General features: G+C 41.1%; 1 protein-coding gene across 1 annotated transcript in view; it reads left to right on the top strand.

The window, feature by feature from the left end:
• Nucleotides 1-5,495: 5,495 nt before the first annotated feature.
• cabp7a (calcium binding protein 7a) overlaps nucleotides 5,496-15,215 on the top strand; it is a 40,814-nt gene continuing 31,094 nt past the window's right edge. The window contains exon 1 of the mRNA XM_074671269.1: nucleotides 5,496-6,418. Within this exon, the coding sequence (XP_074527370.1) occupies nucleotides 6,310-6,418 (109 nt within the window). The 5' untranslated portion in view covers nucleotides 5,496-6,309. The remainder of the gene's footprint in view (nucleotides 6,419-15,215) is intronic.

Genomic DNA, 15,215 nt, shown 5'->3' with positions numbered 1-15,215 from the left:
TGCTGCTGAATTGTTTAGGGTAATTTTCTGGTGATTTTTGCTCTTCTGGCACTCAGAAGGAAGATATTCACAGTCTCTGCACCTGCTGGGTTAATGCGGCATTAAAAACTGGGGTTTGGGCTGGCTTGAGGGTGAGAGGCGAATGGCTGAAAAGTTTAGTCTCACTAATTAGGGGCCGGGCCCAAAGCTGCCAAATAATGAAGAACATGACTCTCAAAATCTGTCAAAGTAATTAAAGCTGTCTGACAGTTTCTTCTCAATTGACTCAAAACTGATGAAAAATCTTCCTCAGGCTGTTCTGCAAATTTTTGATTCATTAAAACTTGAGTCAGTGAAGCATCAAAACATCTCGATTGAAGCAAATCTGTCAACAGACATGGCAAATACTGTCACAGGGGATTTTTTTTTTTTATCTGAAAATGTTAAAACATCTGTTAATGATATTGGAGCAACAGACTGAAAGTGATGTGTTTTTAAATCTTTTTAGACTACATGAAAACAGGAGCATCAGCATAAACATTGACCTTTTCTGCACATTTTTGATGTCTTAAAATGCTGCCTCAAGGTCGATGTCAGCTTGCAGACATTGCATCAGCCAATATTTTCCATTGCAAATATGATAATTTTGTTACAAAACCTAAACAAACAAATCTTCTGCATATGTAGATCATAAGCCCAGAGATAAGAGGCAACACTTGGTCTACAGGGGGGGGGCACATATCAATGCAAATTGGAGGTTTGCCCCTAACAGGGAATTTAGATTTCTTTAAAAGTCAGAATTCTGACTCCACTTTAAAAATGTTAATTGATTCCAAAAGTAGGAATAAATCTTTGAGAAATACACACATCTCTAAACTGTTTTGTGTGAAATTCACAGTAACACAACTGATTGTCTAGTTAACCAAATGGAGCCAGCTGGAACTCTACTTTGCTCAGCGAGCACATTCAGTAACACAGCCTCAGTGGTTACCCACCGCATATTTGTGAAACTACCTCAATAAACTCCCTCCTGACATTGCTCGGTATCACAGTGTACTTTTGGTTTTCAAGCCTGTGAAAAAACAACAAAAAAAAAGGATTTCACATTGAATATCTTTCAGCTAATTTTGCATATTGCTGCTTAAGGGCCTGTGTCCACCCACTGCGCTTTTTTCACTGTACTTGCAGTTTGCTGCAGTGAAAACACTTTTTGGTTTTGTGACTGTTTTTATTTATTTATTTTCCCGTCCTTGTTTCTGTGCTCACAGTGATTTGAGTTAAAAGTAGTTCAACTTTATGACTTTTATAATGCTCGTCTGTCATTTCTCCATCACTGACCAATCAGGCCCCAACACAGAAAAAAAAAAAAGAAGGCAAGGCGCAGGTGCAGGAGGACAAGTTGCAAGAACAAGGCGCAGAAAAAGGCACAAGTGCAAGAAAAAGCACGAGACAAAAGGAACGGAGGAAGAAAGATGCTCAAGCACAAGTAGAAGACAAGGCAGGGGCGCAAGAAGACATGGCGCAGGCACAAGAAAACATGGCGTGGGTGCAAGAACACAAGGCGCAGGTGCAAAAAGAAGAGGAGCAGGGCCAAGGAGCAAAGGCACAGGTGCAAGAAGACATGCCACAGGTGGAAAAACACAAGGCGCAGGTGTAAGAAAAAGGTGCAGGTGCAAGAAAAAAGGTGCAGGTGCAAGAAGATAAGGTGCAGTCGCAAGAAGACATGACGAAGGCAAAAGTACACAAGGGGCAGTTGCAAGACAACAAGGCCCATGTACAAAAAAAGAGGGGGTAGGGCCAAGGAGACAAGGCACAGGGGCACAAGAAGACATGGCAGAGGCACAAGAAGACATACTGCAGGTGCAAGAACACAAGGCACAGGGGCAAGGCAGCAAGGCCCAGGTGCAAATAGAAGAGGAGCAGGGCCAAGACAAGGCACAGGCGAAAAGAGACAAGCGCAGGCACAAGACGAAATGCTACAGGCGAAAGAACACAAGGCACAGGCACAGGCACAGGAAGACATGGCGCAGTCGCGAGAAAACATGCGGCAGGCAAAAGAGCACAAGTCGCAGGCATAAGACAACAAGGCTCAGGTGCAAAAAGAAGAGGGGCAGGGCCAAGGAGACAAGGTGCAGGTGCAAGAAGACAAGGAGCAGGCGCAGGTGTAAGGAAAAGAAGAAAAAAAGGAGAAAAAGAAGAAGAAGTGCAAGAGGAGAGAAAAAAGGGGCACAATAAGAAGAGGTGGGAATCTTAGGTTGATTTCGTCAATGACAAGGAGGTACCCTAGGGGTAGACTTGAACATTGCATGTTTTTATCAAAGTTACTCTATTCAGGCCGAGAGCAGCTTGAGAGTTCTTACACATCCCCTCTGTGGACCCTGCAGCATCAGGAGAATGAATCACAGATTAAGGGGGCACTGGGCTGGCAGGATCAGCTGCCATCTAGTGCCAGCCTTAACACCAGCTCACCCCTCACTCTCTGAATGTGGAGAAAACCAGAATGTAAGAGACCTTCACCTAGCAGGGGTCGATTATTGAACATTTTCATTGACAAAAGAGCCCGCTGACACGTCAGACTCCGAACGCTGCAGCGACCGGATTCTGAAAGTGCTCTGACCTTCAGTTTCTTTCTGTGGAGAGGGCTTCAGCTAGACTGTTTCTGCAGGAATGAAAAAAAGGAGCTGCATGTCACCTGGGGATACTGGTGCCCTTTTATGCTGAGCCAGTGATGGTTGGTGGTGTTGTTGGACAGTGCTGACATGTTCAGTGACCAGTCGCCTGCCAGCCAGCACACAGGATGCTTTTATGTGTGGACTTTGAGTATCGTGTCATCCTGTGACTGAGAAAAGGTGGAGTTATGAAGGGACTGGCATCAGACAGTTAAAGAAGATGACCAACATTTGGGTGGCTTTCTAACTCTTTTGGCATCCTTGATCAAGTCCGGGGAGCTTAGAGATCTTCTCGTAAGCATGATAGCATATTAGAGCCCCTGTCTCCCCTTTAATAGCATAAAAACATATTTTTCAAAGCACAACAACAACAACAACAACATTGTAAGCCTTGTTTTGGTGTCTACAACATCTCTTTAGCTGCCTGATAGTACATTTCTAAAAAGTGTCTTTCACCCAAGCTTAGCAGCAGTAACAGCAGGTTTTTTCGACCTCTTTTTCTGAGAGCAGCTGCCGACTGTGGCCGGACATTAAGATATAAGAGCAGAGACGGTGAACCAAAACAGGAAAGTGGCAGACTAGAGAGCCACAAAATGAGGTAAACGCTCCATAAAACTCTGCACAAACCGGGGGAGCTGCAGATTTAAGAGATAAGATTCAAGAAGTTTGTTCACGGTCTGAGTCCTTCAACATCTCAGTCCATTTTCAGTCAGTTGATACGTTATTAACAGAACATACCCTTTGCAACCATCCAGTGTTTGTTTATTAGCTTATAACATGACTCAAAGTCACTTTCAGGCATAAAAGCCTGAAGATTTCTTTGTCTGCAGCTGAATTTTTGCCCAAGCTGTTTTTCTTTTTTTAAAAAACAATGCCTAATGAAATGGAACAGCACAGTCACAGGAAAGGTTTTCCACACCTTACCTAAAATTTGAAAAGAAGTAAAAAGTATTCAAAGGAGAAAACTAGTTAATTTTGCATTTATTATTTCTGTTACTGTGACACAAACAGAACGAGTCTCTCAGACTGACTGGAGCAAAACCAAAACAAATAAACACAAGGGTTACCGTGGAGCCCACCAGTCGACTTCATGAATGTTTTCACGTCCAATTTGCACAATAATACTTCACTTTTATTACTTTGTTCCCCAGCAGAAAGTTATAAAACTGTTTTTGCCAAAATAAAGTCAAGACATCTCTGACGTTTCATGCCAGCTTTGCATGCAGAATATCAGTACGATTAATTGTTTTTCAAAATGTTATCAGTTGGGGCACCAGGTGGCTGAGCAGGTTGAGTTTAGACAGAATGTGCACCTGGATTGTCTTAGAGGCAAAAACATGCTTAAAAAAAAAAATAAACAAAAAAAGAAAACAACAACATTGTGATGTGGTAGTTAGTGGTATATGATCTGACATTATTCGGAAAGAATAAGTGTAAATGCAATAAGCAAATGGAAGCCAAAAATGGCATCACTGATGTGAATTTTTACCATTGAGTACCACTGGAAAAAATCAGGCATCAAGCCACTCAAGTCACCTGAGAGGCTTGATGCCTGTCCAGCTCATAGACTGTAAAAAAAATGGATGCATGTCTCAAAGTGAGGTTGCCACAAAAACTGCTCCCCCTGGTGGCTGGCTGCAGTATAGGTCAAGAACTCTGTCTCCCCTATTCATTCTAATGGGGCTGTGGTCAAACTTTAAAAAAATAAATAAATAAACCTGGTAGAAATGTTCCTCACATTCATTTGCTGTGGTGACATGAAGATATTATAGGGCTGTATTGTATTCAGGTCCTCTTTTTTTCCAGAAAGTTTGTTTTTCATTAGTTAACAGATGTTAAAAACAGGGTTTTACAACACTTTTTGTGATGGTGGACAGCTGCCGTTACTATGTAGTTTTTGGGGGGGATGGTAAGATACATCAGGAAGCAGGGTCAAGAAGACTAATTTTGTCACCAGGCTCCACACAGATTCTCTACAGTGAAAACTCTGGATGCACAATGGCAGCAATGCTGACTGGGGTATTTTAGCGTCAAAACTGTAAAAGGTGGAGCCACACTGTCCATTTTTTATACAGTCTATCATCCAGCTTGCCTTTCTCGACGCTTTTCACAGTGATTTTGAGCAGGATCCCTCTCAACAGACCAATCACAGGGCCTGTGGTCTGCACCTTTTTTTGACATGTACTTGCATTTGGGATGAAGTGCATTGGGGCTACGGTTTTTAACAGTACTTCCTGTACTATTAAAAACCAGGCAACAGGAGGAAGTTAGACCACTTCTTACTGCATGGCGAAGCATGTAAAACCATTTGAGGAGACTTTCCTTTCAACTGTCAATGATTTTATGAAAGAAGAAAGTATTGCTACTTTGGGCATGAGTGGATTTTAAAGTGGCTTGAGTCACGGAAAAGGTCGCCTACTCCTGCACTATATGCTTTTAAGTTGAGTGTATGTATGAAACACTGCATCTGACGTTCAGTATTAAAAAGACAATAAAATATAAAAAATGTTTTCAATCAAATCGTAGATATCGCAATATATTGCTATATTGTGATATTATCATGACCACAGTATTGCGCTGTGTATCGTAATGCTCTTGCCAATACACACCCTTATTAAATTAGTAGGAAAGTTGTGCAAAATGAGTGTCTGTTTTTCATCTTAAGGTTACATTGATTGTTCCTATGGCAGGTAAGGGAGCTGAAGCATCCACCTACAGTTTACAGCCATCCATCAGAGCTCATGATGATCACTCAGACATCAGGGAGTGACCGGAAAACGCACATAGAAAGAGTAATTGTAGAAAAACAAAGAGAAAAGCAGAAAAGGAGGGAGAGTGGGTGTGTTATTACACTCCTACAGAGAGTGTGTGTGTGCAGACGTATGTAGGAGAGACTCAGAGACAGAGTGACGAGGGTGAGATGGGAGAGACAGAGGTGGGTGACTACATATAGAGAGCTCCTTTCACAAAAACCACTGAAGACGGAACAACTGGATCTCTCTGCGCTCCCGGATCTGTGACCAATCAGGAGCGCGAGAGCAATTATCGTCCGCAGGGATCCTGGCACGCGCTCATCTGTCTTAGTTTCACGCGGAACCTCGTCTTTGAAGTGTAAAACCGCATTTTTCTGTGGATTTCATGAAGGCGGCTGGATGTTGGGGACGGAGTGCGTCAAGTGAGCGCACGTATCCAACAAGTGGATGAATGAATCCGCTCACGGCGGACACTCATCAGACTGAGGATCCGAGGATTGATGAGCTGCGAACGCGAATCGATTGATCTGTTTCTGACACAGACAAACAAGCTGCGCTGATTAGCTCTGATTTGGAGCTTCTTTGGTGATGCAGATCTGTGCGCATCCTGTCGCTCTGAGGTAGTTTATTTTAAAATCTCACGACTTTCTGTGTCAATTAGGGTTTTTTTTCTCCCATGAAAGGATTCAAAGAAACTGCGATGAGATGAGACACCTGCAACATTCACCACATTGACAATAAACCGGTTTTTGGCGGACACGCTGCGGAATCCTACCTCCCTCCTCTTCCCCCCCACACCCATGGACTTGCTCCTCCGTTCCCTCGGTGATCGTGGGGGGAACTTAGCCTCCTCTTAGTTGTCTTTTTCTTTATGACAAGGGCGCAGGTGGCTCCTAAAGGTCGCAGCCATGCCCATGCATCCAGTCACCTCCACTCTGATGTACCGGGGGATCTGCACCATCCCGGACATCCTCTCCTACAGCGCCCCGGTGAACCTTCCGGAAGACGAAGTTGAAGGTGAGATGTTACCTGTTCGTGTTCACCAGGGAAAATAAACAGGTGTTTCAGTCATAAGCTGCTCAGAAAGGCAGTCCGTGGAGCTCATTTAGGGAGACGCGCGGTCAGCACCTTGGACAGCGCTTAGAGCTCCACTGTGATCCAGCCTGACATTTGAAATTTCACTGATTTTCTGCACAAAAATGTCTTCTCATAGAGCTTTATCACCAAAATCCTTTTCATCCTCTTTTCTTATCTTCATCTAAACAGTGCAAAAACAATCACCCTCTTATTTTTTTATCAGTGGACTCAAACCTTCCAATTTGCAGCAAATCAGATATTTTGGTTTCACATTCACCCTACAGGTGTTGAGCTGATTTGATTGAAAAAAATAAGGCATCCCTGCTTCCTTTTATAGCAATTCTTGCTTCCTCGGGGCTGAAATGATGCATTGGCTCTAACTGGAAGTCTTGAGATGGAAATTTAATTCATTGGAGCTTGATTTCACTGGACCATTAAGTCTAGACGTAGACTTTCTGGCAGTCTGAAAATATCTAATGTTCCTGCTTTTTTTTTCTTCTTCCACCTGTGAGAACTCTGCATCACTGCTGCAACACATTCAACCAAATTTCATCAATAATTTGCTTTTGATTAAAGTGAAAATGTCACATCAGTGGCAGCTGATGTGGGGGGAAATAAGTGGCATCCCTTTGCAACAAGCAGCCAGACATGTTGACATCTTTTCTGAGCAATTCGCCTCTTTTTGGTATCCGAAGATTATTCATGCCTGGAGCGCTTGTGATGTGGACCTGTAACATCTGCACATTATTACCCAGAAGCCTCTTTGGGAGGCTGTTCTGATCCCAAAGGATGGGTGATGATGGAAGTTCTTGTGTTGTTTTCAGAACGGTGACGCTGACACCTGCAGAGCCATTACCTGAATGCACCTCTCATCCTCACCTCTGTAACACACACAATGTTAGGAAAAGAATTACTTTGCAGATCCCTGTAGCGATGATTTACTGGAAAGAAAAGGGAGCTGGGGTTTGTTAGAGTCACAAATGCAACCTCCTTTCTGTCTCCCTTTGCACCTGCTGAGGTAGATCCTGAGAGAGAAACCTGAGTGCAAAAGGCCAAATACGAAAAGGTTTCATGACGTAAGAGCTGTTTCAGATTGCACACACTGCCAAAAACATCAGCAAAAGACACAAAAAGAGGTGAAAAATAGATCAGGTAGAATTTTCCTTCAACCTGTGAGCGTAAGATTAAAGAAAAATGTCACTATGTCACTTCAAAAAGTGATCTGTGCAATATTTCAGACCTTTGATTACAGCATTGCCTCATCCACGGCTTCATTTTCAAGTGTTATTTCTAAACTTTTGTGCAAAAGTCGTCACTTTTATTGAGTCAATGACACTTCTGCTCAAGGAATCACTTTCCCCTCTCATCCTCCCGGCTTTTATTTACAGCCCAGCTCTGGGTGCGATAAACAGACAGCACTTCACTCTAACTTCAATTCGTCAAATCCACTTGTGCCGTTTGGCTGCAGCCGCTCTGTACAGCCGGACTTACAGCGTCAGATTGAGTGGGGAAGCAATGGGATGGTTTGTGCAGAGCCGGGAGGTAAAGCACGGTTAACGGCATTGACAGAGCCTTTTTTCAGTCGCTGTAGAGCATTAGTGATCCAGCGTGAGCGATGTCTTACAGGGTGTGAAGGAGGCAGGCTGCTCTGTCACTGAGCAGATTGAGTGTTGTTGTTGTTGAGAGTGGAACTGAGGGTCACAGCTTCACCTGTCAGATAGCACAGACAGCAGCTATTATACATGTGACAGGGCTGATTAGGTTGTTTCATCAGGTTAAAAAAAAACAACAAAAAAACCCCACAAAAATACTTCACCCTGTGCCAAGACTCAGTTTTCTAGCTCTTGAAGCTATCTCGTCTTTTCTCAGACAATTTTGTCAGCCCAAAGAAAGAAGACACAAACACAGGATCATATTTTCAGCCAAAGCAAGATTAAGCTGCATTGTGATGGATCGGATGTGTCTTTGAGGGGTTTTGTACGAAAGCACAGAGAGTGTAGACGTAGAATCCTGGTTACATAAGAGGAACCAATGCAGCAATGTCTTCACCCTGCATTGTTCTCCAATGGTATTTCCTCTGGAAGGACTTAGATTGTATGAGAGCAGCTTTGTTATCCATCTGATGATTGTTCTTAATGAGTGTACGGATGGTATGGTGTTTGTTTTTGAATTTCTATCACATTAAGAGCAGAGAACTGTAGTGAAGAATAGGATACTAGGACCTTCAAGTCCAGGTCCTGCCTCCCAAATACCAAGGCAGGGGTGTCCAAACTTTTTTCCTAAAAGGGTCACATCAGATTTAATGAAAATGACTTAATGCCAGCGGCTCCAGCTGACACTGAGTGTAGTTGAACATCCTTTTGCCACCGTAAGAAACCTGTAAAAAATGATTGGCAGCAAAGAGAGCCAAATAAAAATCTTTGAATTAAAGTAAAATATCCTAATTCAAATGAAGTGCAAATATATTATGTTTACAGGAATTTTCATTAAGAGTTCTGCGCAAGAATATCACTATTTAACAGTTTTTCCTAAATTGTTACAATCAAATTCCCTCAATTTAGTAACAGTGCAAAGAACTCTGCAGAAAAATATTATATTACAATGGCATTTTGTAACCATGAGTGTGGTGGGAACACATTGGATATGAGACACTGCTGAACATTATGATAAGATAAAATTAAGATTGCATGGGGGTAACACGCTGCCTGTGCAACGCTGCATGGACCAGCTGTGTAATCTTCATAACAATGCATTTTAAATTAGGCCAACATAGCAGAGCCCATCAACACATCTCATTCATTTACAGAAAACACTGTAAAAATCATGGTAACATGGATCATGCCATGTGGAGCACAAACAGCCGGTCCGCGCCATGGAGCACAGACATGCTGTGCCCTCTGTACATAACAGGAATGTGTTTCCAGGAAAGGAGCAGTGTGTTCTATTTAAGGGTTTTGGGGTTTTTTCAAAGACTTTCTTTGATCAAAGAACAGTTTATTGTGTAAGTGTAACCATGATGGCAACCATGAGTGAGGAGGGAACGGCTACATACCCCGCATAAAACCTAAAAATTCCTGTTTAAAACATTAGATTATAAATTCATTTTAAAATGAGCTACAAATTTAGTTAAAGCTAATGATTGCTATTTTACTTTTATCTGACTGTGATTTAAGGGAGTAGAAAAGACAAAACAATATTTTTCCATTAAAAAATGAGAAATAAACACAGTTTGTCATTACTGGCATAATACTTTAAAAAATCCAGGTTGTTATTTTACAGACAATTTATGTAATACACTATTTTTGAAAAGCAGAAAAACTATTTTAAAAATTTAGGGTAATTAACAATAAAATAAGTTTTTTTTGTTTTATTTATTTATTTATTTTGATGTACAGACTTTTAAATCAATCAGTGGTCGGATTTCTGCTGTGTTACATGCTGGCTAAACACCAGCAAACTCTGCTTGTGACCAAGGAACATGTTCTCCATTAGGGGGGGGACATGGGAAAAATATTTTATGAGTTATTTTTACTGCAGGATCAGGAACTGGATCTTATCAGAATGTTTTGACCTTTGAACATCAATTTATGCCCCAGATTGAACTGATTTCCTCTGTCTCCTGCAACAATGATGTGTCAAGTGCATAAGATGCGTCTCTTTGTAGTGACTCAGAATCAAAAGAGCCGCCTCCTGACTTTATTCCTTTTGTAGCTCAGCTCTGCTTACAGAACTTTGTTTTGACTGAAGGCATGGCAGCTAATCACATGTGAGGATATAGGATCATACCATTATGTGATAGCAAAGAGGGGGGACACTCAGTCAGGTAACGCGTCTTGTCCCTGTTCAGTGAGTGAGACAGCAGACACACGGTGGGAGGGAGTGTTTTTTGTGCAAAAATTTCTTGACTTAAGTATCACATAAAAGTAAGAATACCTGCTTTTGTAACAGGTTAGGTTGCCAGGTTAGGCTAAAGTATGATGCTATACATAATACCAGCTGAAGACAGTTGAATCTTCTTCGGGAGCCAAGCCAAAAGAACCAGCTCCTTGACAAGAGACGAACACCCCATCAATATTATGTGTAATTTTTGTCATTTCAAACAACATTTCACAACTTTAATCTAGTCTTGTGTCCTCTGATCTGTTTTTGAACTCTCCAATTTTCACATCATGATTATTAGATATACTTTGGTTTGTTTGTGCACCTGACAGAAAACGTAAATGCACACATTACTGAATCTGACTTAATCGAGCACATGAGCGGAGGCGTTTCTGTGTCTTTCTACAAGCATCTCAGGCTCTTAGAGAGAGACAAGCAGGTCCATCTCTTCACACCTTCTCTTTTCTGTTTAGTGACAGATCTATAATCTATGTGTTTATCTACCCACCAGGGAGAGGTTAGATTAAGGTTCACATCAGCGCTTTGCTGCCTTTCTTTTCTTTCAGGGCAGGAAACTTAGTCACCAATGGGCTCCTTTTTTTTTCCTTTTTTTTTTGTTCATATCACCAGAGGTGCTGCTCTGCTTCCCCAGAGCTGCAGGGCCTAAACCAGAGCTGAGGCTGGAGCTTGAATTTAAAGGGGGAGGGGAGAGCAGGCTCAGGTGTGTTAATGATGGAAGGTACCATGTTCCACTGAGCCATAGTTTATGCCTCTTTTTAAAGACACTTTTGGGTTTATTTAGGGTATTTTTTTCTTGAAATGACAGGCCACATGATGGGTTTTGTTTGCTTAAAGTAAAATGAGAGTTGTATTAAGGTCACTGTAGTAAATTAGAGTTAATTGATTAACTCAATAGGTTGGTCCGGTGGGAGGGGCTCAGCAGTTAAAAGCCTCTGGCCAACGCAAGTCTCGAGCTCTTCAGTCTAAGGGCAGCTTTAACCGAGATAAATGCCGATCTTTAACGTATCTGACATTGACGTTTTCTTCTTTTCTCTCCGAATCATCTTTGGAACTCAAGGCATCATAGTCTTGTTTTTCTGGGGACCCCTTTTTGTAACAAACATGTTCAGTTTTCTAAATGTAAATGAAGCTTCAGAGTTTTCTAAGGTGGTTTCAGGTTTCTATGTGATTCACCTTTTCAGATGGGAAAGAATCGAAATCCTAGTAAAAACAAATTAAATAAAAAACAAACAAAAAACAAACAAAAGAAAAATAACTGACATGGACATGATGATCAGCTCAAGTTACTTAATGTTAGTTTTGGCTGATTTTTTATTGCTCAGCCCTACAAAGAAATATGATACAGAAACCAAAAAAAAGGGACAAAGATGACAAAATACAATCCACAGTTTCAAACCAACCTTCAATGTGGAAGTGCTAAAACCTGCTGTTTCTGGAGAGTTTGCTTGAGGCTGGCTCCAGTACAGGAAGTCACAAACACACCAAGTCAAAAAAAAAAAAACACAGCAGAAATTAAGCTATTTAAAGCCTGGTACAAAAAATGTATGTATTTATTTTTCTAACTTGGCAGTTTAGAGGATATTAAGACCACGAGTTGGCCCAATCAGAGGCACAGCTCAGCTTACGTGGCTGACGGGTGCCCTGTTGCTGTACATGAAGCCCGCGTGACTTCCAATATGGCCGGGAAAGCCGATATGCTTCAAAAATCGGAAACAGGCAGGTGACATCAGGGAGACTACAGCCATTTATTATTAGGGATGGGTACCAAATTAGGTACTTTTATAGGTACCAACTGAATTCTGTCAAAAGGATCGGGTACTGATTTACATAAATCCAAAAGGTACCATGTTTAGGTACCTAAACGCATCCTTGTGACTGTGAGGAAGTGGAAGAGTAGGTGATTTTCCATGCTGGACATGAACATAACATAAGGGTTATATATTATTGAATAAATATGTAAAATTGAATTTTTCTTTTATTTAATTATTATTTAAATTGACACAAAAGAGTACCGAAAGTTGGTACCATTGAGTACCGGTATCAATTACCAGGTACCGGGCATCGGTACCATATTGTTGCAAATGTGAAAGGTACCATCCCTATTTATTATACAGTCTATGGTCAAAGTTTTCCTCACCCAACTGCAAAATTATGACGGTAGTAAACCTTCGAACAAAGTTTTAATCTAACAAACAATCAACATAATAAATATATACATATATCTAATATTTTCATCGCATAATAGTGATCTTATTTTTTTTTAATTACATGTAAAAAATTGTCCTGTCTGGGATATGGTAATTTCCAGCTGTGGTGAACTTGGTGCAGGGCCTGTAAGTGGAACATTTCTGATTGGTGGAGCAGCCATATTGTTTTTATTTCCCATCCACAGTAAGGTGACCTCCAGCTGTGAGGGACTTGGTTTAGTACCTCCTAAACAATGGTCTTCTTTGAGCCTGATAGTGTGACTGTGTCTCTGTCAGCTCCCAGTGTTCCAATTTAAAGAGTAACCCTGTAAACTGGAGACCTTCAGCTGAATGTGTCAGCTGATCAAACACAGAGGAAGCTCTCACGAATGCATGCTATTTTTTGGTCTTTACTTGTCATAATCTCCTCTCCTTCACAATGAATTTCAAAATCAAAATCTAACGGCTTACTTTTCAAAAAAATACTTTTACTTATACTTTTAATACTTAAGTAGATTTTATATCAGGAAATTATTTTTGATACTTAAGTACAATAAAAATCAGGTACTTCAAGACTTTATCTCAAGTAATATTCTGAAAGGTGACTTTAACTTATACCAAAATGGTTTTAGGGTAAAACACTTATACTTTTACTCAAGTACTGCTTCCAAGTATTTTATACAAAACTGTGTAACTGTGTTGTCCTCTTTGCTTCCCAGAGTAAATAACAATTGTCTAGGGTTTTGACCAATCAGAATTAAGTATTTGACAGAGCCTCGATGAAGCTGGGTGGTCATTTTTATTAAGGATTGAAAAAAGAGATAATTGATGGGAGAGCATGAAGCCAGGTTTGTAAACTATGAATAGTAAGTCCAGACATTGTTGGCGCAGATGAGTTTCGAATGATAGTACGCATTAAACAATCTCATCCATTCTATTTAGATCCTCCAGTGACAGCATCCCCGTCTGATCTACACTCACGTCTCCTGATGGACGGATGAGAATTGGCTGGCAGTGAGAGATGTCACATACATCAGCTCTGTCAGCAGGGAGACGAGGCTTTGTCACCAAACCAAATTGCACATTAGTGCATATGTGTGTGTGAGCGCATGTATAGGTTCAGGAGGCTCAGGCCTCGTTGGCACGCGTAGCCGAGAACTCAATTTTCAATTACTGGCCTGGACACTCCCGGGATTGGACCACCGGCGCCATACTCTGAGGTCGTGAAGGCTGTCAACGCTATAATTGGACAAAATGCTCTTTTTCTGATGCTCAATAAGCATCTGTGTGTTAGTGTGTGTATATGTGGTTGTGAGTGCCTTCATGTACAATAATGTGAGCACAAGTTGAACTGGACTCCATATTCTCCATTTTTCCGCCTACACAAAAAGGATGAAAAAAAAGGCAGTTGGTCAAATTACAAGAGCTTCATGTAGTGCAGACCTCCTCCACCAGTAATAGATACACACACACACACACACTCATAAACACACACACAAAGCTCAGCGTAGATATAACTGCAGGTGGAATTAAGTGGGAAGCCCATTTCCACGCTGCCTAACAACAGCCCGGTTGGAGCCAGCTCCAGAATGGTCCCCAGAGTGGAGTTCATGTAAACAGACTCCTGTAGACATGAGCAGAGTCTTTGCATCTCTCCAGTCCACTCTGGCTTTTTTTTTTATTGCTTCTTACCTTTTGCTATTCTCAGTTTCAGAAATACAAGCCTGATTCCAAAAACTGAGTTGGAAAAAAACTGAGAAACACATGGATTGCATAATAAATTAACGTCACCCAATGTTATCAAGTGTTTTTGTCTTATTTTAAGTAAAAAATGTCTTATCGCACTTGATATGAGCCACATTCAACTGATCAGTGCAGAAAAATGTCTTGTTTCAAGTTGTTCAAAGACAAAAAAATCTGCCAATGGAACAAGAAAAATTTGCTTGAAGCTAGAATAATGTCTTAATACAAGTAACTTTTCTCTTGTTCCACACATTTGGTCTTTAAAGAACTTGAAATAAGACATTTTCCTGGACTAGTCAGGTGAATGTGGCTCATAAAAAGTCTTATAAGACATTTTCTACTGAAAATAAGACAAAACCACTTGATAAGAGTTCATTTTTTTGCAGTGTAGCTATTCAGACCAGGCTGTAGACATGTTTATTTCTACTGTGTGTATGTGGTTTTGGGTACTTCAGAGCCAGTCTCAAATGGACACTCGACAAACTGGGGTCTCTAGCACTTCCACAGCGTGTCATATTTTAAGCCTGGAAGTTTGGATTAGACTGTATCCACATGAAGCTGGGTACCTGGGAAACCGCACATATTTTTATACATTGACGCTGGTCATCTGCACAAAACTGCAGTTTTACGTCACTAAAAACGGTGTTTCTAAAAACTGAAGCCAAAGTAAAGATTTTCAAAAACCTCTGGTTTATGATTTTATGTAGATGTTGGAAAACCTATATTTTAGTTCTCAATTGTCAGAGCTGAATGACAAGAGCTCATTCTGATTGGCTGACACAGGTTTTACATCTGAAAAACACCGACAAATATGGGTTTGGCAGGCCTTGGGCCACACTCCTCAGCAGATTTTCCTGTTGTGTGTGGATGAGAGTATTTTTAAAAATGAGTTGTTGGGGGGGAATGTT

This window comes from Halichoeres trimaculatus, unplaced genomic scaffold (genome assembly GCF_033239565.1).
Source record: "Halichoeres trimaculatus isolate MK-OKI-2021-1 unplaced genomic scaffold, fHalTri1.1 fHalTri1_scaffold_5, whole genome shotgun sequence".
Taxonomy (NCBI): Eukaryota; Metazoa; Chordata; class Actinopteri; order Labriformes; family Labridae; genus Halichoeres; species Halichoeres trimaculatus.
This window is presented reverse-complemented; position numbering and strand designations above follow the sequence as displayed.